General features: G+C 42.9%; 1 protein-coding gene across 5 annotated transcripts in view; it reads left to right on the top strand.

Moving 5' to 3' along the window:
* The window catches only part of qkia (QKI, KH domain containing, RNA binding a), a 68,324-nt gene that overhangs the window by 2,155 nt on the left and 44,639 nt on the right, over window positions 1-21,530 (top strand). For all 5 annotated transcript variants that reach the window (XM_084012674.1, XM_084012671.1, XM_084012672.1 and 2 more), the window contains exon 2: window positions 20,849-20,991. In XM_084012674.1, coding sequence (XP_083868800.1) covers window positions 20,849-20,991 — 143 coding nt within the window. The remainder of the gene's footprint in view (window positions 1-20,848; window positions 20,992-21,530) is intronic.

Raw genomic sequence — 21,530 nt, 5'->3', positions numbered from 1 at the left:
AGCCAAAAATTGCTTTATTGGACGGGGAATGATTGGTATTTTCGTGGAGGGAAAGTCAAGAATTTGACTTTTTTCCCCCCTCTTTCATCCCCGCTCCCCTTTGGCATTTCCTAGCCCCCATCGACATAGACCCTAACAATCCCTGAACCGTAAAGAAAGGGGTTCATGCACACAGTCTGTGTACTTCTCATTTACTCAAACAGCTCAGCCGTGCTTGCTGTTGGCACGCTGTGTGAGCGAAACTACTGAAAGCAAAAACTAGCTTCTGAGTGGTCGGCAGTGATAAAAAAAAAAAAAAAAAAATCTAATGTATAATACAATAACACTTACTTGTTTTTATTTTTTGGAGCCAACTAACAAAAAAAAATTCCACTTATGAACCAGAATGACAAAAATTGCTGCAGTGATCTGTGAAAGGACTTAAATTAACAGTCCGTTATTAAATTACTAAACTTAGTTCTATCACACTGAAAATGTGAAAAGTGTATTTTTCTTTCTTAAAAGAAAAAGATTTTCTTTCGTGTGGTGGGCACAATGTGACGTTAAATTGGAGGAGCTGGTTTGTTAGGGTTTCAGAAACCAGTCCTGTGACGCTGGACTGGTCCGACGCTTCTGTACCACTCTGGACGGAAAAACATTCCCTCCTCTGGTGCGAAAGAAATCATGACTGGGGCACTCATGACTCCCCAGCTTTAGTCTGACTCCTCTAAAGTCGCACAAGACTGAGGTTTACAAGCGTTTCCACAGCACCAGCCCAAATGTTATCCTGCCGCCAAAAATTGCATGTGTGTGATGAAAGAAGAGGCCTGTCTGACTGTCTGGTTCCCGTTAGGGCTGGTTTGGTCTGCTTTCTCCTTTTTGAATGGGGCCGAACCTCTTATGCGATATTCGGGGCCAGCCTGACCCCACCCAGGGCAAACAATTCAGTCGGTTTAATTTGTCTGAAAAAATGGAAGAAATCCATAAACGTTCAAACTTCTAAGTGGCCTCTTAAAATATTTGTCAAGTGAATTTTTAAAAATGTGATACTGTCGGAATGCTGCAATTTCAGAAGCTTAGAAAAGTTACCTATTTTCCTTTTGGTAGTTTGAGGTTGATTATTGTTTTGAAATACACTTTTTTCATGGTTAATGAAGTATGTCTAGTGACTGGTCTTTTCAGCAGGAAAGATAAACATCACACTTGACTGCAATTTCCAGCGAGACGGTATAGACTCCAGAAAGGAATTTTTAACGTTTGATCTGAAAAGTTATTTTTGTTAAATACGTGTGTGTGATTTTCTCCTTGAGTGTGTTACAGGATACTTCTGAGTCAGTTCTGCGTCATTAATAGTGACTTGCAGTTGAAGGAGAGTGCATATGAGAAAGGAAACGCTATTTATTCTCCAGCGAAAATCATAACCATTTGTCAGTGTAGTCAAAAATGTGTCGAAGTCCAAAACGGATGAATTTAAGGATTGTCCTAATCTGTCAATCGACCGTCTCCTCTCCAGAGGAGAGATCAGACTGCTTTTTCTCTTCTGAGTAAGTACAGTTTCATAGCCTTAAATGCCCTGCTTTTGTCAGACGTAACACATCTAATAAGAGAAACAAATCTAGTTGAGCTTCAAACTCTTTTCCAAATTGTCCGTCTCTCAAGATTATACCCTTTTAACAGCTGCGCCCACTCTTCGTTTTGCGCCCGTCTACACAGCTGTTCCCATGTAGGAAGAAAGCCGACACCACCCTTGTGTGTGTGACGACTGCTCCCATCCCGCTTTAGTGGCGTGAGTGCACGGACACCCTTGTTACATTCCCGATATGTGTGTTTTCCCTCAAGGTCATTCTGGCCGATTGACAGGCCCCTTTTGAAATCCCCTTGCGTTGCAGTTGTTCATCTCCCCGAGGTGACACCTGCTATGGAGTTTTTTTTATTTCTCTTTACGATCTGCCAGCCAACAAGCTGCTTCAAATTGCTATATTTTCTCTTGGCAGGAGGAGACAGCTCATATAACATCTAGAGATGTAGCCCAGTAGTGAAGTGCAGGCACTGTTGTAAAGTATCAGAGGATGGGAGAAAGGGAGGGTTCTGAATTTTCTTTGTTGCCATGAAGTTTTGCGAGTGTTTCTGTGATGATCACACTAGTAGGCTTGATCGAAAATATTTATTCCACGCTCCCCTTACCTTCCCTTACAGGCTCGTTTTTGATCTTTGTTTGTGTAACACATTAAATGTTCCGTTGTTCCATTGCACGCTGTGTGGCGGAGCCACATGGTGCGTTGTACCATTTGTTCCTGGCTACAGCACCCCCCTTTGCATATACAGTTTTGTATCCGCTTGTTTGTCTGTGTGTGTGCCGTGATTTAACAGGACCTTCCCGGGAGAGCTGTCAGCGTTTGGAGGACAAACTGTCTGCTGTCCACTGTGGTGCCTGTGTAGGGAACTGGTCCTTTGGGAACAGCTGTTTAGAGAACAGATTTTGATAAATGAAAGAATGCTGGAAGTCTTTCTTTTGGCTTTCTACCTGATGTCCCACATTTCTGTCAATCCTGTTTCTTTGTCTGTCTGTCTCTGGCTGTTGTAACACTGTTTTCTCCAAATGTGGATTGACCTTTGGCATTTCTCGGCACAGAGCTAGACCCGCGCTAACCTCTGACTTGCAGTCAATTTAGCAGCTAACAAGACTCCGTACCGCTCGCAAAATAAGATACAGCTCAGAGCCGTGAGGGAGCACAGGAAGAGAGAAATCGGGGTGTTAGGGCCAGGACTGTTGTTGCAAGCAGAAACATGTTATATCCCCAACCCCTTTTCTTCTCCCCACATTCTCTCCCAAAGCACCACTTATAAGCTGGAATTTAATTAACCGAGAGCCATTCTGTGAGCTGGTTTAGTGAGCCGTCGCCACCAGTGAGAAAGCAGAATTGAAAGCTTTGTGCTGTCTTTCTCTGTCTGCCTGTCTCTTGCACTCATGTGATCCCTCTCTCTCTCTCACCCTCTCCTTCCTGGTGCTAAATTAGGAGGTGGCATAAATCTGACGGGGTGAGGTGTAGGGGTCGTGGCAGGACCCCTGCCTTTCCTGTCTTTCTTTTGATGTGCCTAGAACCCCTCCTATCCAGGGGCCCCACACCAGTGCTTGTTTGAGCTTCAGTCCCTGTTCTAGCTCCAACCCTAGAGCCATCTAACTCCCCTGGCCCCACTCCAGCCCCAGCAATGCCACCCCCAGCATGGTGCTGTATGATAAAGTCATCCAACGACAGCTCCGGGCTCTTATCTCAGGCCTCAATCCCGTGAGTGCTGGGCCTCCTTATCACTGCTGCCACTGCCTGGCCACCTGTCTTCAGGCCCTGGCCTGGCTGACTATCTGGCTCGCTGTCGCAAAAACTGCGTGTCTTCCCTTCTATTACTGCTGGCTGTTAGACAACACGTTGCCAGAGGCACTTTATCTCCCTTTTTTTTTTAAAAAGAATTCCTCAAGCCTAAAGCAGAGCACTCACATTAAAATTAATAGTGAATAACATAACTAGATGCACAGTGAATTTCACTGAAGGGGTTTCATTGTGTGGTTTCTGTCAAAACGAGTCATAGTTCGTGGTGTGTTCGTGTGTGTGTGTGTGCTAGATGATGACGAGCAGTGTTAAAGAGGAAGATGTGTTTGGGGATGTTGTAATAATCGTGTCACAACAGCTTCCCTACACAGACTTGTTCATTAAATGTAGTTTTTTTTTATCCTCCTTCCTCAAACAATGGCTCCTCCCACTTCCCTTGACCCAAGTTATGTCAGCTTTTACCATTTTGCGTGTCTCCATGCAAAAACATGTACGGGAAGCAACGCCCATTTCAGGCAGGAATGGACTATGGAGAAGGCGAGTCAGTGGTTTGTTTTTCCTTTCAGACAACCGGGGAGAAGGAGAGGTGGGGATCTGTTTTCTGGCTGTGGTGATAAAATAAGCTGTTCTTGTGCCCTCTCCCACAGAGGTGGGCTCTTTCTCTCAGCTTCCTTTTGATTAATTTAGATTACATTGTGAATCATAGGTCCTGTCTCTCCTCCACACATTTGTGTGAATGTGCAGTACACACAATATTTCTTAGTTAGAAGTACGAGCCACACCCCGTTACATTCTTTGAGTGCTTTGGATAGCTCTTCCACCCCACTTACTCACAGTAGTCCCCCTTATTGCCTTGCTCTTCCTCCTTTTGTAGCTTAGTTTTACGCATCTGAACTGTCACAACAGATGGAGTGTCCAACAATTAGGTTTTTCAGAAATCATACCAGCAACTTTGCACACGTTTCCTGTTTTCTTCCCCATTTTTAATCATAGAACTATGCGCTGAATGCTCACTCTGTTCCTCTCCGAGTCGCCCATCCCTCTGCATTCATTTTCTCTCCTTTCAGAGGAGGAATGGCAAGCGAGCATTGGCAGCCAGCTCAGGAATGTTACCGGGAGCCCAGTCAGAGCACTTAACCTCCAGCCTGTTGTTTGTTTTCCCCACACAACCTCTCATAGTGTGCTTTAGCTCAGCTTAATGTGAATGGCATCCACAGTGATATTACTTTGCTTTAAATATCTACAAATGTTAAATGCATAATATGCAATGTACTAGCAACCACCATTACATTTGTTTGAATCTATCAAAGTCCTATAATGTTTTCCTAAAAAATTATTGTCACTCCTATCTCAAAAACTGTTTATATTTTCAACAGTTTCCCCTTATCCTTGTCCAAACGGGTCCACTAGCCGCCTCCTCCTCTTAAAACATCCCAGTGGATAAGTCCGCCTGTGGTTTGCAGCCTTTACCTTGGTTTAGTTGCCGGCTGGCCGATAAATCAAAGATGAATAATTTACCTGTCCCTCAGCAGCCCATGCTGCTTCTGTGAGGCTTGGCAAGAGCAGGCGGTGCTGCCATAACATTCCCTTAGGGCCATAGAAAGTGAGGTAGCAAGAGGTAGTGCGGTTCCTCTGTCGCGTTCTCCCATCAAACACGCGGCACTGGGAAGTTCAGTCTTAACCAGTCTCGGCTCTTCTCTCACTCTCAACAGCGTCGACACATCTTTTTGTCCTTAGCTGTAAAAGTTGTTTGGCTGTAGATTTTATACACGTATCTCTCAAACTGTAATGTATTTGATATCTATAAACTTCTAAATAAATCTTTCCAGCGTCCAGCCTTCACTGGAGAAATTGTGATATTGTTTGGACCATCCTTCACATTAAGATTTAGTTTTTATGTTTCAGAAATCGGTTGGAAACGTCTTCTTTCACAATAGCCCTTCAGTTTGCTAGAAATGTTTTGTTTGCATTTTACCCAGGGCAGTCGTTCGACTGGCTTTGTATCTTGAATGCAGATGATGTCTTGTAAAGATGTATGCTACAGTGTTTTTAGCTGCGTTTGTCCCTTTAGATTTCTTTGGGCTTTGCTTTGAATGAAATTGACATATTGTGTGAAAAACCTTTCTGGCGTGTTAGGCTGCCACCTTGGGATAGCTTATTTTTAGCACTCAGAAGAACAAATCTGTGCCTTAAGAAGTATTTTCTAAATTGTTCCCAACAATTGTAAATATTTTTTAGATGTTTAACAGGGGGCTGCACAATGTAGTGGGTGTAATGGGTAGCACTGTTGTCTCACAGCGAGAGGGTCCCGAATTCTATTCCCGGGTCGGGTTCCTTTCTGTGTGGAGTTTGCATGTTCTCCCCGTGTAAGCGTGGGTTCTCCCCGGGTTCTCCGGCTTCCTCCCACAGTCCAAAGACATGCAGGATGGGGATAGGATAACTGATGACTCCAAATTGCCCGTAGGTGTGTATGTGAGCGTGAATGGTTGTCTGTCTCTACATGTCGGCCTTGCGCTATGCCCACTTTGCTCCAGCCCCCCCGTGACCCTGAATACAGGATAAAGCGGTAGACAATAGATGGACGGATGTTTAACAGGTAGTAGCAGGAGTGATTATAACCCACATAGGTCTAATTTTAGTCTTTATCAGATCTCAGACCCATGTTTCGGTTTGGTTCAACATTAGAAACAACCGCCTTCGAAAATCCCCTGAAATTTTTGAAAACAACAAGCTCTACTAATTGTACTGTCTATTTTAAGACGGTGAAACAGATGTGATCATCTGTATTGCGTGTAAAGTGAAAGCACAGCAGTAGCGAGCGTAGCCTCAAAACAGAACAAAGCAATCATGCTGAAAGGCTTTCCATAAGTACAGTGAACTCGGTGTTAATGTGTAAGTTCAGGGTTACCCATTAATTATCCGCCATAGTTTCATAATGAATTCTCAACAGGTGGGCTGGCTGGCCCTTGTTGGCCACATTTCCTCCTCGGTGTTGCGCTTTCAACTTCTAAGTTGGTTTTGAAAGGTCCAGGCTGGAGATGGTGCATGGCTCCAGCTGGGAGATTTACATTACCTCGCTGCTTAAAGGGACAAGGCCTTGGAAAACTTTCTTTGCTGCCATGTCATCACCATTCATATCTATTCAACCAATGTGTTTTATGATTCAGTTGATTATAGAGCACATCATTGTTTACAAGAGCACCTAATTGTTTACAAGAGCATAAAACTATTTACAAGCGGACAACATTCTTTATCAAAGTGCACCAGATTGTTGCATTTCATTTAAAAATGTAAATTTTCTTCTGGGGAAACACAATCCTGTCCACACTGCAGTTATTCAAGTTTGTGATGTTTCAAACGATCAGAGAGAGGTTGCAACTTGCAAGCTGCTGCTCAACTATCTGCTTGTATTGACAGATTTATGTCACATGTTTTTGAGTTTGAGATAGAGTGACGAAGAACTTACAATCACACAATGTGTCCGTTAGTTATTAACTCGCTGTACTGTTTTGTTACACACCCACCAAAAGCTGTGTTATTTTTAAATAAGCTTACCTGAACCTGGTCACCTGGGGATCGACCAGGCACACATGCATCAGTGAGTTGAAATGCAAAAAGAAGAAGCAGCTATGCAACATTCGGGTGTTGATTTTGGAAGGCAAACATCTACATGATGAGTGAAGCTTAAAACTATTTGGACTACTTATTAATCCACTGCCCCCTCTTAACCATTGATCAAATTTGCCGTTGCTTGAACGTCTCAGTGATAGTTAGATAGTGACTGTCTAGTCTAACTCACTGTTGCACAGTGGTATTTTACAGTGGCTGTCTGCCCTGCAGGCCTGTAATGTAGAACATGACTTGCTTAGCATAATTTATGCCCATGTGCAATGCGTTGTTGTAGCAACACATTTCAGTCATGTGCTGCTATTTAGAGTCGTACAACTGCAAGTTGTGACTGTTCCGTTAGTTGCAGTCCGTCTGTCCTTATCAGTTCAGGGGTTTGGAGGAGATTACAGAGAAGAAACAATGGGCGGTTTTGTATGATTAGACTTTAATTGGTGAAACAAAGGGCCTCTTTAGCAACATGTGTGACATAGGACAGACTGGCTTAAAACCCCACAGATAACTGGCAGGAAGGAATGTGCTGTGTATATGAAAGGGTTAGTGAGCATGAGCCTCGTCCCTGCTCAGTTGATTGATTGTGTTCGCTGAAAGGAAAAGGCGAGCAAGGCTGCCGAGTGGGGAGGATGGTGAATGTGATAGAGAACAGCGGGGGGAGACAGAGGATTCCTATGTGCTGCGAATGAGGTCATTTGGTTGGTTATGAGGAAGGTCACTGACCCCTCCCTCAGCTCCACACTCCACCCCTCTGTTCCTCCCTTCCTCCCCCTCAGCTAATGATGCACAATGGCTTTTTGTGCTTTAATGGGCCAGACCCACACACTGGGTCATTCCTACCAGTTCATGTAGAAGTGTGCACACAAGTGTCGTCTGTAAAACAAGCCCACTACTTATGCATATTGCATTCATCACTTGGTTTATTATTTGTGTGAGATGCATAGTGCTGAATGCACTGCTCATTAATTTGCTCACCAATTGTGCAAACGAAGACCCTTCCATCTATATAGTTGCTCTCAAAGTTGAATGGTGATAGTCTTCAACATTGAAAACTGTCTTGTAAACTTTTTCTTATATTTTTGTTGAATAAAAGTTGTTAAATTGAGAGTAATATCCAGTGTCATACATGCCACGAATCTTGAATCACATCCTTTCGTATCGAGCATATTCCAGGCCATTTCCTCACAGTTTCCCGTATCCTTCCATATATCGGCGTATAGAAAACTTAACAATGTAAACATCATTGCATTGAGTGATGACTGCAGAGCATGTGTTGAGACGGTGCTGCGATCAACCCATAAAATCATTTATACAATGAAGACATCTGCCGAAATTGCATAACACCATGCGGCATCGAGTTTTACTTGAATTAAATGTTGTTACTTTTTGTTGTTTTTCAGACAGTGTGTTAAGTATAGCCTAAAGAGTTAGTGGATGCCAGCACCTCCAGCATTTTTGTTTGTCTGGTAACCAGCCTATTTTTAATTCCAAAATATCCCGCTGCCATACTACAGCTGTAAGGGCATGCATTGTTGTTTTTATTATGACAAGCTTACTATATACAGAATTTGTTGTTACTCCGCTTTTGATACTAATCCATTAAAAAAAAGAACCACTCAAGAACATCCCATACCACATATTACTTTGATCATTTTCTTCATCCTTATGACTGGGGACTGAATTCTGGATGCACCTCTCACATGAGAAGACTTTGTTGGATCAATTGTTAATAAATTGTGCTTGGATTTTCTTGGATTTACGTGTGCAGAGACAATCCTGCTGGTCAAGCAACTCCTAGTTGAGTAAAAAGAAAACTTACCATATAGCAGTTTGATGTTTTAAATTTTAATGCACAACCAGCTGGCACAGTTGAACGGGTTCTCTCTACCTTTTTTAGATGCTGCTCCAGCACGCCGACACTTAAGCCATCTTGGCTCAGTGTCATTATATATGAATGTTGCCCATACAAGACTTGCAAGGTGTTGCTTTATTGTCGTCTTGGATACGATTACAGCTGCTTCTGTCCGTCTGGAGAGTGTATTTTTCTGGCGACACATGCCAGGACATTCTACGTGACATGGAGAATAGAGATTTTAGACATGAAATGATTTGATTACAGTTGCTATAAAATTTTGTAGTTTGGATCTGCAGTGTGTGCCTAAATACATATTTTTTTTGTAAACCTTAGTGGTCCTTTAGGGATGGTTTAAGGCAGCTGGAGATGGGGCAGTGTGTAGACGCACACAGCAGGGCAGACAGATGTGGGTATGAGCAAGGTGCTAAGGTACCAGCTGCTGTTGACACCTTAAGGTAAAGAATAGTCTGCCAGGAGATGGACCTGTCTCTCTCTGTCCCATCTAATCCTTCTCTCCCCTTCCCTGTTCCACCCTTCTCATCGTCTTCCCTACTCTGCTTTCTTGGAGAGTATTTGTCTGACGTGACGACGGGAGCTCTTCCTGTTGTGTATCGTCCTACTGTATCTAGCGTCTGACACTTTCGTTGAACTAGACCATGGTTCTGTCACTGCTCCTCCTCACCATGTGTAACATCCTACTCTCTATCCACACAGACACAGACTTTCTCCCTCTTCCAACTTCCTATGTCTTAACCAAGTACATGCACCCCCCCCACTATTTTATATTGCCTTCCATCATTGTCAGTGTTTTCCACGGGAGAAAATCAGTATCCATTTTCCCAAGAGAGTGACTCATTTTTCCTGGCTTTGTCTTATTTATTTTAGCAGATTCAACTCTACTGCTGTGTGCTCTTCTCTCATCTGGTATCTCCAGAATTTTCTTCACCCGCACTTTTCTTCCATTCGTTGTCTCTATTGCAGCTTCCCTCTCTACTCGTGTGGGAGTACGTGAGGCAAAAATCATTGCCTCTTTCATGCGAGGACCAGCGGCGACATTAAAGGCCCGCTACGTGGTCCGTCGGCTTGCATCAGCCCAGTTTGCACTCAGGACCCTGGTATTCGCTTGACTCCTCACTCAATCACCCCAAGACTCTTAACGTGGTTTGGTAGAGAACATGCCTTCACCCACTCACTGTAATTTTGCATATTTACATGCAGTTTTTGTCACAGATTTGTTCAGTCCTCACACCCAAATGCTTTGAAGCAGGCAGATCACTGTTTAAAAGGCTTAAACGTCCTGGAAACTCGCTTAATGACAGTTGAGTCTATTTTTCCTTTTCCCTCTGACACTCTGACCCAGTTGTTACAGCCCCCTCCAATGTCCTTGTTTTTTAAATGCTCTAAATGGTACATTCAACATGACATGGCAGACAAAACAGATCAACTGAATGATCTCCAGGATCAGACAACCAGACCAAACACGCAGCCAAAGAGCTGCTCCTCTGAGATCTGCAGACAGAAGGGAGTAAGTCAGGGGCAGCCTTTTCCTCTCCTATTCATTGTCTGTCGTTAAAGACGAGCAATCTTAAAATCTCAAAGTGCGTCAGACATCAAGAGATTCTTTTAACACCGTCTCTAACCATGCCAGGCCTGTTTGTTCATCATAGAACCAGTATGTACCAGTTTAAATTACAACTACCACCACTTGCCCACACTCCATCCTTGTATTCTTGGCCCAGAACAACTGAAGTTCTGGCGGAGGCTCATGCATATCCATCCAGATATTTAACACATTTGTATTTACTAAGTATGTGTAGTGTTTAAGTAGTTGTTTGAAGTGATTCAGAGGCTGAAAAAATGGTATGTCAGGCTGTGAAGACAATGGAGAGTCGGCACAAAGACATAACAGCTGTAGTGTGAGTGTGTGTTGTCACATCCAGGGGCAGCGGGTGAGTGGCTGTTGGACTTAAACTTAAGATGCTGGTTACAAGCCCCGGCAGGCCCTGTGCCTGGGGATAAAACAACGGATGACACACGCATACGTACACTTTGTGATGTAAGCCATTTGTCTTCCTGTGGTGGTAACTCTCCGAGGGTTTTTCTGCGTAGAGGATTTTAGCCTTTGTTCAAATTCTGTTTGCTATTATGTGCATCACTGTCGACCTTCATCAAAACTGAAAAATCATTTCAGGGTCATGATAGGTGAACATGACTATCAGCAGGATTATACACTCGTTAAGTTGCACTTAAAATTCAAAATATCGCAATTACTTATTATAGGACAACCCCTGAACACATCAACTCAGGAGTACCAGTCTCTGTTGAAGCTGCGTTAGAGTGACGCATTGATAAAATGTGGCCATTTTTAGTAAGCAAATCAAGTTTCAGACTGTGGATGAATCAGAAAACAGCAGTTGTCGCCCTGTTTTCTTCAGTCTCTGTTTCGTGGCATCAATGTTTACTTGTTGTTATCAAGTGACCTCATTCCTGATAATGAGAGGGAGAGGAAAGTGGTTGTTCCTCATTATGTCACTCCCCCACATTCTAAAACATGAAACAAAGAGGTTTCTTTCAGTCTCTTTGTTGACATTCTCTATACCAAACTTCTGGCAGCTTCCTGCTGCTTCCATCTGTTCCTCGCCAAGAATCACTAGAGTCACAGTTGATGTAAGGATTTGCCGAAGGTTTTACAGTTAAAATGCTGCCCCAGTCCTCTCTTCCCTCTATGTTGCCATTTGACAGCCTTTCACTCTGATGGTAATGATCACCTGAATGTGCTACCATTCAGTTCCCTTCATTTTAACCTTTTGTTGTTCTGTTTAAAGACTTTGTACTCTCAGAGCTGTGCTTTCCTGTGGCTTTAGGCCCAGATGATTTTGAAAGATAGAGGTTAGATCACAGATGCATAAAGTCAGGAATCTTTTTTTGAACTCATGGTGGGGAGTATGACAAATTATCCCCTATCCCTTCCCTTGTTCTCATTGGTTGTGAGCACTGTGGTCTCCTTAGTTACAGGGGTGGGGACAGGAAGCACGGTGCATGTTATCTTTTCCAGTCACATTGACAGTCAGAGCCTTTCCTTCCAACCTCTTCCTGTCTTGTTTCCTCTTCTGACAGCTGGACCTTTCCTGCAATTGTCCCATGAAGGAGGGGCAGCTGTGTGTGTCGCCACAGTCGAGATGTGTTAAATAGATGAAGAGTGCACAGAATTGTTAGATCCTCTGAATGGTGGTCGACAATCTAAGCTTGGTTACGTTTCATTATCCGTTGGTTACCCTTTGAGGAATAGTCTTTCCTTATGTCCTAACAAGAACCAGTCTACTGACAGGAAATGTCAATCTTCTCAGGGGCCCTCCAGGCAGTGGGAAAAGGAAAGGGATACCCTCTTTTCACGGGCCAGAGGATATGTTACTGGGCAAGAGTCAACACAAAATGGGGCCAAGGACTGCTCTTCCAATCCACAGACATGCACCCCATCCCCGTGCATCCTGACTCCTCATCCTGTTATTCTTCCCATTCCTTATCTTGTATTCTCACATCTCGTTGAGCTCACAGCATGCATCCTGTGCTTCATTTTACAAAGGAACCCCTGTTTTGTTGTGGTGTGTGTGTGTGTGTGTGTGTGTGTGCGTGTGCATTGTATGCCCGGGGCCTTGGTGGATGCCTAGATATGTGTGTACATTGACTGAAGCACTAAAAGTAGAGTTAAATGGGTTAAAGCAGAGTGAGAGAGGGATTCTTGTGTAGTAAGGCTCAGGTCTCGCTTTTGTTTGTCTGCCTTATTTTACTGGTAGGTAAAGTCTGTGAAAGGAGTTCCCACGAGATGAAGAACTAACAATCTGCTTGGCTGTTTGTGACCATGTTTTTTTTTCTCCGTGTGTGTGGTTTTGTGTGTGTGTGCATTAATCCACCAGGTTTGACTGCTCTATCTCATGGAAGTGAAAGCAGGGATTCCTCCTTGTATTGTAACTTAGTTGAGGCAGGCTATTTCCTTTCTTTTTCTCTCTCTTTTTTTTTTTACCAAGTATATCCCCACAAATTTGTGAAACCATTTTCAGCTCATGAGGCTTCTCTCTTAAAGCCAGCCTGTTAAATGACTATTGCTGTGACTTCCAATTTAACGCTACATATCGCTCCCCCTTTTTAGATGGCAAAAGCAGCAGTAAAATAGCCTATCTTTGCTTGGTATTTTAGAGGGAGCCTGAGTCTGCATTTGTGTGTATTAGGTTGGCTGTTTCAGCTGAGCTAGGGTGTTGGGCTACTTTTAAAAGGCGAACTGAGGAGAGAGTATTACAGTATCACACAACTCTAGCTTCTGCTGTGCTGGATTAGGACATTTTTCGCAGTTGTTGAATAATTAGTAATACCATGGAACTTCCCAAAGAAGGAGCTCTTAGCTTTCTGTTAACTACTGCACCGGTGCTTCCTGTAAGGGAATTATATTTGTGTGAGTGGGTGAATGAAAGAAAACAATTTCAGCAGCTTTCCACCTTGCTGGTGTGCCTTTGGGGTGCCTCCCCCCCTTAGTTTAAGTGCGTGCGTGTGTGCATGTACGCACAAGTCTCACCCCGGGATCCCGTTGAAGTTCCCCCACGCAGAGAGTAATGAACGTTGGCCCCTTGCGGCAACCATTAAGAGTAAGCCATTATCGTTCAGTATCGAGCCAGCCCTCCCTGCCAGTTTCACTCCACTCGATGGTAGACCCCACTAAGTGTACAAAACTGGCACTCCTATGGCTCATTGAGCTGCCAGTGTGCCCCCACCAGCACACAGCCTCATAAAGCAGTTCCAAATCATCAAATGTGATGATCCCTTATTCTAATTTTAGTCTGAGGTCTTAATAGCTCTGCAGATACTGTCTGAACCACTCATTTATCCCCACAGCTTGGGATGGGTTAGCATGGTGGTGTGAGTGAGGATGGGGATTTGTTACAACCTTTTTGGGAATAATGTAAATATTTACCCTACCCGCAATGATTATCATGACTTCAGTTAACTTGGCCTATAATTTTGAGATGTAGTCATCACTGTATTCAAACGGTATATGTTTTGCTGTTGTGCGAAGGTAAAGACATTTCATCAAATGTAAGACAACACAACCTTTTAAAAAAAAAACACAAGATATTTGTCTGAAATTGAAACTAGTGTATTCCATCTTCTTTGTCCCCCCTCTATTCCTATTTTGGCTTCTTGCATGTGTTCCCTCAGCTCTACCTTTCCTTTGGTCCTCCTCTCCTCGTCTGCACTGTCTCTGCTTTGTTTAATCACCAAGCTAACATGCTATGACACGCTCCTATAGCACGCAGTCACCAGTGCTGGCAGCAGCCACCAAAAGCCACATTCAGCTTGGCACTTCTTCCCCTTGCTGCATGCAGTCACAGTGACAGCCCAAGAAAACAATCCATTTGTCACTGGTTATGATTAATTTCTTTACAGATTGCTTCTTGGCCGTCACCTCCACCTACACACTCTGCTTTTAGCATTTACATATCATCAAGGGTTCAGCCAGAATAGAGGAGGTATACTGGCAGGAATGTTAGAATGTGTACAACTCATGGTTTGAATTGATAGGCCGCTGACCTCGATCTTTTTGTCAAAGTTTTGTGTAAAATCATTAAATCTTTTAGAACGTCGTGCCCCTGCTTTCCATTGCTGTCAGCCATCATGGTGAAGAGATTACACCCGTAAGAGTGGAAGGAGAATGCAGGTTTGCTGTGTAATAAAGCAGTCTGTGTTTCAACAAAATATGTGTCCATGGACAGTGCAGTAAGGTAGAGATGTAGCACTGTTTCCTGCTGTATTTGTTTAGCAGATCATTCTCCAAGGCAGTTTCTCTCCTTTCTTCCACATGGAGTTATTTCTGTGGGTTCTCTGTCTCAGGAGAGCCTCGCCTACAAACACAAAAGCTCATTAGCTCGTGTATGTGGGTGTTTTTTAATGTTAAATTGGGTGTTTGTTTTTATGTCTTATGTCCCCTTAAGTTGGTATCAGGGCGCACGCATTCCCGTGCATTGTTGGAATACAGCTAAATGGTATTAGTTATCACGTGTGTGTATGACGTGCATGTGTACAATTGCAAACCCAGCATGTATATACATTCTGCACTGCAGTGTATAGCTTACGAAGAGATTGTGTTACTGTGTAAGCATTTTATTGATGTAGAATACATCAACCGTCGGTTCCCAATTTGAGTGAGAGCGTAGTTCCTCAATGGCTTGCATTTTACCCATGAGATGAATAAGCATATGTGTATGGCAGCATTTTTTTCTTCTTCCTGTAATTCAGTAAATTTGTACCTGGCTCGGGGAGAACAAAATCCAGAAAACCTTATTTAGTTGTTTATTTAGTGGCCCATCACCTTAAAGACCTGACACTGGAGCTTTTTTAGCGAGCCTGCCTTAGGAGAATCCCTGACGCACAACATAAATCTCTCCCTCTGGCCTGCCAGCAGTAAACATCGTCATTTCTGTCAAGAGCCATTGAGACCCCTCAGCTTGTGGAGCCCAGCGCTTATATCCACATCATGTCAGGGTTCAGGACCTTTGTGGATGAGTTACTGTAAAGCAAAGCTGAGACGTATTTTTTTCAGTACCATTTTTGAATTTGATAGTTGAAATAAATGGAGAACATTAACACAGATTAAATGTATTAATATGTTGGTACTATTTCAAGTTTGTCTCACAATACCCACATGGCAATTGTACATTGAGAAAAGTTGTTCATCACAATTGCATATTCCTCCAGTCCATGCTGACTGGTGATACTGTTGGTGTAAGAAATGTTTGTCCTTGTTCTCTGCCAAAAATACAGCCAAAGCCTCGGCAGTCTGGGTTAGTCTAGTCAATGTTGTTGTTGTTTTTTGTAACCTCTTTGTGTTACTACCCCTCTGCTACAGCTCAACAAGCAAACACTAAGGGGAAACAGGGAATTTAAGCTAAACAGACTTTGGGAGGTATCCAATAAGTAATCTAATGAAAATAAAAGTCAATATATCTGTTTTGCTCCAGCTTAATTACAAAACTATTTGGATGTGAATGAACATTATCATGGGGGGGGGGGCTCAAGCACTTTGTGTTTTCTACGACTGTGTGTAGTCACATATCCACGGCAATAAACCCTCCGATGCTGTTCATTATTGCCTTTTCTCTCTCTCTCTGAATCTGTGGAGAGGCTGCTTGGATGCCATGGGGGAACGCCTTGGACCCAAGTGTGTTTTAGACTACTGCAAATAATAGACACTCTTGGGTAATGCTCTCGCAAATGAGTTTGTGTGTTTTTGATGTAGCCGTTCCAGAGACATAACATTGCCTTAATTGGGTTGAAAAATGATGATCCACAGCGCGATCTACTCCTGCTTGTCCAGTGTTGCTATTATTTACTGGGAACCTTTTTACCTGCCCCACATCTCCTCGCTTGATAGGGTCTTGATTGATTGATCGTGATTAACGTGTACGGTCTCCTACTTTCTGTTGCATCAAATTTCTGCTGGTAAATACTACTGACCCCCTGTCTATACAAATGTTTCCTTATGAAATATCTATATTTCAAACCTAAACAGAGTATTTTCTTTGTAAGAACTGAAATAACGATGCTCTTCTTAACTATCCTGATATTGCAGTATACTCATTAACAGCACAGGAATAGTTTATGCATGAACATCAAAGGGTTGTGCAGTGTAGCCCTACTGTTCAATCAAAGATTAGGAAGTTAAAATAAGACAGAAGCATAAGGAAACTTTTTTTTCCCCCCCTCGCAAAGAGGGAGGGGAAAAAGGAGGCAGCTGTGAGTTGACGATAAGACCCAGAAATGCATACGTTTTCATGGCTAAGTCACCCCCACCAATGCACAGTATATTTCTACTCCCTGCTTTAAAGGAATTCTTCGTCTTTTTGTATGCTTGGCCTGCCAAACCCCTCAACTGTTGAAGTGGAGTATCGCCTTGGATAAAGTCGTCTGTGCCGTGAATAAAGGGCAGGAATGCATTAAACGCCCAAATCCTTTCGTTTGCAACGGGGACCCAGGCTTTGTTATTGCTAAAGTGCACAGCTTTAAAGTGAAAAGGCTCGTTCCTCGCCTGCGTCTTGTTTCATTCAGCACTGGCACATTAAGGTGTTTCTGTGATTGCGGTAGTTTCTTTGATATGACCGCTACTATATTTTTATGTTTATATTTGCCACAGCTTTTTAGATGATTTCTTCTTATTCCGCTATTGCCTTTCATGAATTGAGAATGCACAAATGTGCTAATAAAAGAAAAATGGAATGATTTTGAAAACTTTTGGTCATTTTGTCTTTAAGATGAATTTGTATTAGTACTCTATCTGTTTGAGGTGCCACGTATTTGATATCACAAGATATCTTAGGCTGCTTTCCTTGGGTAAAGCTGATCACACTGATTACTCACCCATTGAATCTCACTCACTCACGCAGTCACACACCGCTTATATGGACAGATGCGCTCTGCATGGTCAGAGGACATTTTGCTGCGAGCTACGGGGTGAGGACAAAGCCGTTATGGAGCAGGTCTATTTTTGGGCTCTTAATAGACTCGTTCCCATTCTCTAGTGGAGCAAGTGACTGCTGAATGATCTCCACCAGTCCTAAACCTGATAACAGTATCTCCTCCTTGAGTACTCCATTTTTAGAATTCAAACAATTCCATCCATCTCTTTGCTATGTTGTTTTGTCTTTTATGTCTTTCCTCTCCCCCATCTCAACACCTTCTGAATTGTTTCCACTCTGCATCTAATCTTCATGTGACCATGTTTTTGCCTTCAGGTCAGCCAACAAGTGCAGTAATAATAGTTTTGTGTCACCAGCCACCACTGGTATATCACATTGGGTCACATGATAGGGAAGAATGATGTTTCAGGTTTAGCATCCACCCACTAGACCACATGTTGACTCTTAGCTCTACTATACTTCCTCTCCCATATCCTCTGTGTTAGGTACTTTTCTCCCCCCTTTGTCAGGATTTCTAATAAGATGAGGAGAAATCATCTCTTTATTTGAGCTTGCAAAGGGCAGATTGATCTGCAGCCAGTGCTTGTGACATTTTCCTTTTGTGCTGCGGGTTTGAGAAGAGAGGGCAGAAACTGAGAGAAACAAAAAAAAAAATCTAAGATTAAATAAAATGTGAACTTACATTGAGGCAGAAAAGAGAAGTGAGAGTCTGCCGCTGCACTCTGCTTGCTCAGCACCATGGTTATAATTCTCCCTGTTTCCTCTTTCTATGCCTCATCAAACCTTCTTCCACTCTGCCCTCAAACTTCTCTCAAGGTTGATTTTTGTTTCTTCCTGACAGATGTCTGGGAAAAACGCTAAACAGAGATATTATAATCCTTGTGTGTATGTGTGCGCGAGTGCGTGCATGCATGCCACCCCTGCAGGTAAATGGACAGATTTGACAGAAAGTGTTGAGTTTAGGTGTGTGTTTCGTTTGCTGAGTCAGGTTTTGTAAGAAACACTGACAATGATCTGAGAGATGGCTGAAGCGGGGATCTGTTACTGTCTCGTATAGCTGTTGAACAAGTACGTTGTGCCATATAGTGCTAAAGTTTAAGATAAAAACTCATTTTTGGAAGCCATATTTCTTACTCTTCTTCTATTCTTTCTAAGATGGTGAGCCTCAGTCTCTCTCACTTAATTTGTGTCTTTCTTACAGAAGCCTTTTCTACCCGAGTAGACAGCTAGACAAATGATTTTGTCGGCCATGCAAGGCAGGGGGTAATTTTTAGATGAGCGCAGCGCTTCAGAAAATACTTGCCACACTGAAATTAGAGGTTGTCAAATGCCGCACGTCTCCTCTGATGGCCCAGCACAGCCCCTTATGTTAATGTGGCATTTCAGCAAGAGAAAATGGAATTAGGAGGAGGGAGGGAGCGGGGGGCGCCGCTGTTGGGTAGCATTGTCACATGTGCACACGCTTCTTTTTTATTTTCTCTCGTTATCTGAAGGATTGCCGATCTTGGATGCACTGGAGGTTGCAAATAGCACACAGTATATTTGCTTTTGCTGTGAGCTATGTGCGGGGAACAGATTTTCTAAGCGACAGAACGTTGGCTCCTCTTTGCCTGTCATTGATGGCTCCTACACACATGCTTAGCCCACCAGTGGTCTGTTAAATGGCTCCTCTGTTTATTATTTTAGCTCGAAGAAACGGATACAGCAAGTAAGCGACAAAGATTTATTATAATAAGGAGAATTTCCTTTTCATAGAATGGGATCATCTTTTCTAGACATATTATGACTCATCAGTCTGTGGATAGACGTGCGTATCCATCAATGAGCTGCATAGATTTAACTAGTGACCTTGTGGTTAAAATATGATCTTTAACCACTAGGTTAAATTTATGTAAATATTTTTTTCTTTATCGACTTGAGGGTTATTTTGGCAAACCATCACAATCATTTGTAGCTTACAGTTTCATATTCCCATTCCTCCCTGTGTTATGCTGTCCTGATACCCTCCCTGTATGATGTCACTGCCAAGCCCCTTCATTCAACACACAAAGCCTGGATGTGGCCTGAAGCCTCTGGTATTGGTTAGGACTGATGTAATCGTCTTCTGGACTTGATATCATGAGGATTAATTCATCTTTAGGGACTATAAGAACTATCAGTGTGGATCACAGTGCTGAGGTCATGTTACTGGGGAAGGAGCAGCTCTTGGCCGAGTCTCCTGGCTTGTTTGTACAGTTCCGGTGTGTCCTGCAGTTGTTGTCGAAACAGCTGCAGGACAGATGTTTTGTGTGCATGCTCGTCAGTGTCTGTGAACCCATCAATCACAAATGTGTCTTTCTGTCATTGACAGTATCCAGCGAAATTCCTCTCTCAGCTCAACAGGAAATACCCGCAAACGGATTCCTTGACTGAATCTATTACTTCTGGAGTTTCTTAATTTTTACCACCTTTTTATCTAAATTTGTGTACAATTATTCTAACTTAAAACAAGAACTACACTAAAACCTCATGATGCAAGTTTGAACCACCTTTCAATTTGCCGTAAGGTTAAGGCTTCTAGGTCATACCGGCTTTACCGAGGTCATCCATAGCCAAGTGTCAGATTCCCCAGCTAGAGTTTAATATAGAGCGCCCAACTGCTCAAACGTCTCATGAGAGCTGGAAATAGTGCCTACACCCGCCCCCACCCGACCTCGCACACATCATTCCTTGAGGTTTCACCAGCCCTGCAACTTTGTTTCAGCTGTTACACAAGAATCACTTTTCTCCTACCCTTTACTGCTGATTACCTTTTTTTTTTGTTCAGCAAAGGCATGATTGTTTGTATAGTGATGGCAAATGTTAGAAGTTACAAAGCGCGACGAGTGTATGTCCCCTATTAAGGACTGGTATAACTGCAATCGTCGATCCACATCCAACTGTGACACTCACACACACACACACACACACACACTGGACTGAAAGGATGAATGAATGCCTTTTCTCAACCTGCATAGCACAGCATTCCTCTGCTGTGTGAATTTGTATGAGCTGCAGAGGCAGTCAAAGTAGGGTGTGTGTGTGAGAGAATTAGAGGTGTGTGCATGTGTGTGAGGTCCATTAGTTTTATCTGACAGAGGAAATCAGATCTGAAGGTGTCTCTTCTCTGCACCTGCCCTGCCACTCGCATAGGCTGCTCGATTAGGGAATAGCCACAGGGGAGCATCAGGCATAAAGGAAAGACGTTGGCCGTAACCCCAAAATAATGCAGTGCTTAACTTGTGTCCCCGGCAAAGAAAATAACACATAAATGCACATTCACAGTTTTAGTCTGAGCAGAAAAATTGCAACATCTTGCAGGTATTAAGGAACATCCATGCTCAGCTGTGATATTTTATTTGTGAAGTACTCTCCAAAAACAAACTTACAGAATTGTTCATCTACCATACTCAGGACAAATTTTTGTTGTTTTTCTTTTCTTTTTTTTTCAACAGAGATTTATATGCTACATTAAGCTTTTTGCCCACAAGTCAAAATCAATATGACGGTGATATATCAGATGAAAGAAAATGTTTGATTGTATTCTTCTAGTTGCTTACCACGGTGTACATGTTTGTGTGTTTCAGAGATCAACAGAGTGCGTAAAGACATGTACAGTGACACAGTGAATGGCCTTGTGGACAGACACCCCCTGGAGCTGCCTGAGCCTATGGGACCCATCGTCCACCTGCAGGAAAAACTGTTTGTGCCTGTCAAAGAGTACCCTGATGTAAGTAGCTGCTTTACACACCTCATGCTATTGCAGCAATTTCAATCACAGTGCCGTTTTGGTGCTTTTGTCTTAATTGTTGGAACCAATATTTACATTGCAACCAACAAACGAGTAATGTTTTGAGAAAAATAACTCAAAAGGAATTAAGTGGAACATAAAATTGATGATATAGTATGCCTAAAGGCATATGTTGTTTGCCTTTCCTTCCAATTTGAGTGTTGTAAGAAAACAAGATACTTTCTTCTGGTTGTGTGTGTCCATAAGAATTTTGAATCTAATACAGCTGCTGGCTGTTGGTAAAACGTCGGGCCTTTGAACCATGCAGTCAGTAAAAGCAAGTCTAGACTATCTTCACTGTTGGAAATCTTGGAAAGGTGCGTGATTGGAGCTGTTATGCTGGTTGTAGAGATGAGGAGGATGGTGGCAACACTGAAGAGGCAAGTCAATAAAAAAAAAAAGCTTTGTCTGAAGAGCAATAGATGTGTCTATTAAATGTAGAGCTATGCAGTGTGTGTGCACGGTTTTGACCAGTCAGC

Source organism: Eutrigla gurnardus (assembly GCF_963514095.1).
Source record: "Eutrigla gurnardus genome assembly, chromosome: 7".
Taxonomy (NCBI): Eukaryota; Metazoa; Chordata; class Actinopteri; order Perciformes; family Triglidae; genus Eutrigla; species Eutrigla gurnardus.
The sequence above is the reverse complement of the archived record's forward strand: the minus strand, read 5'-3'. Positions and strand labels throughout refer to the sequence as shown.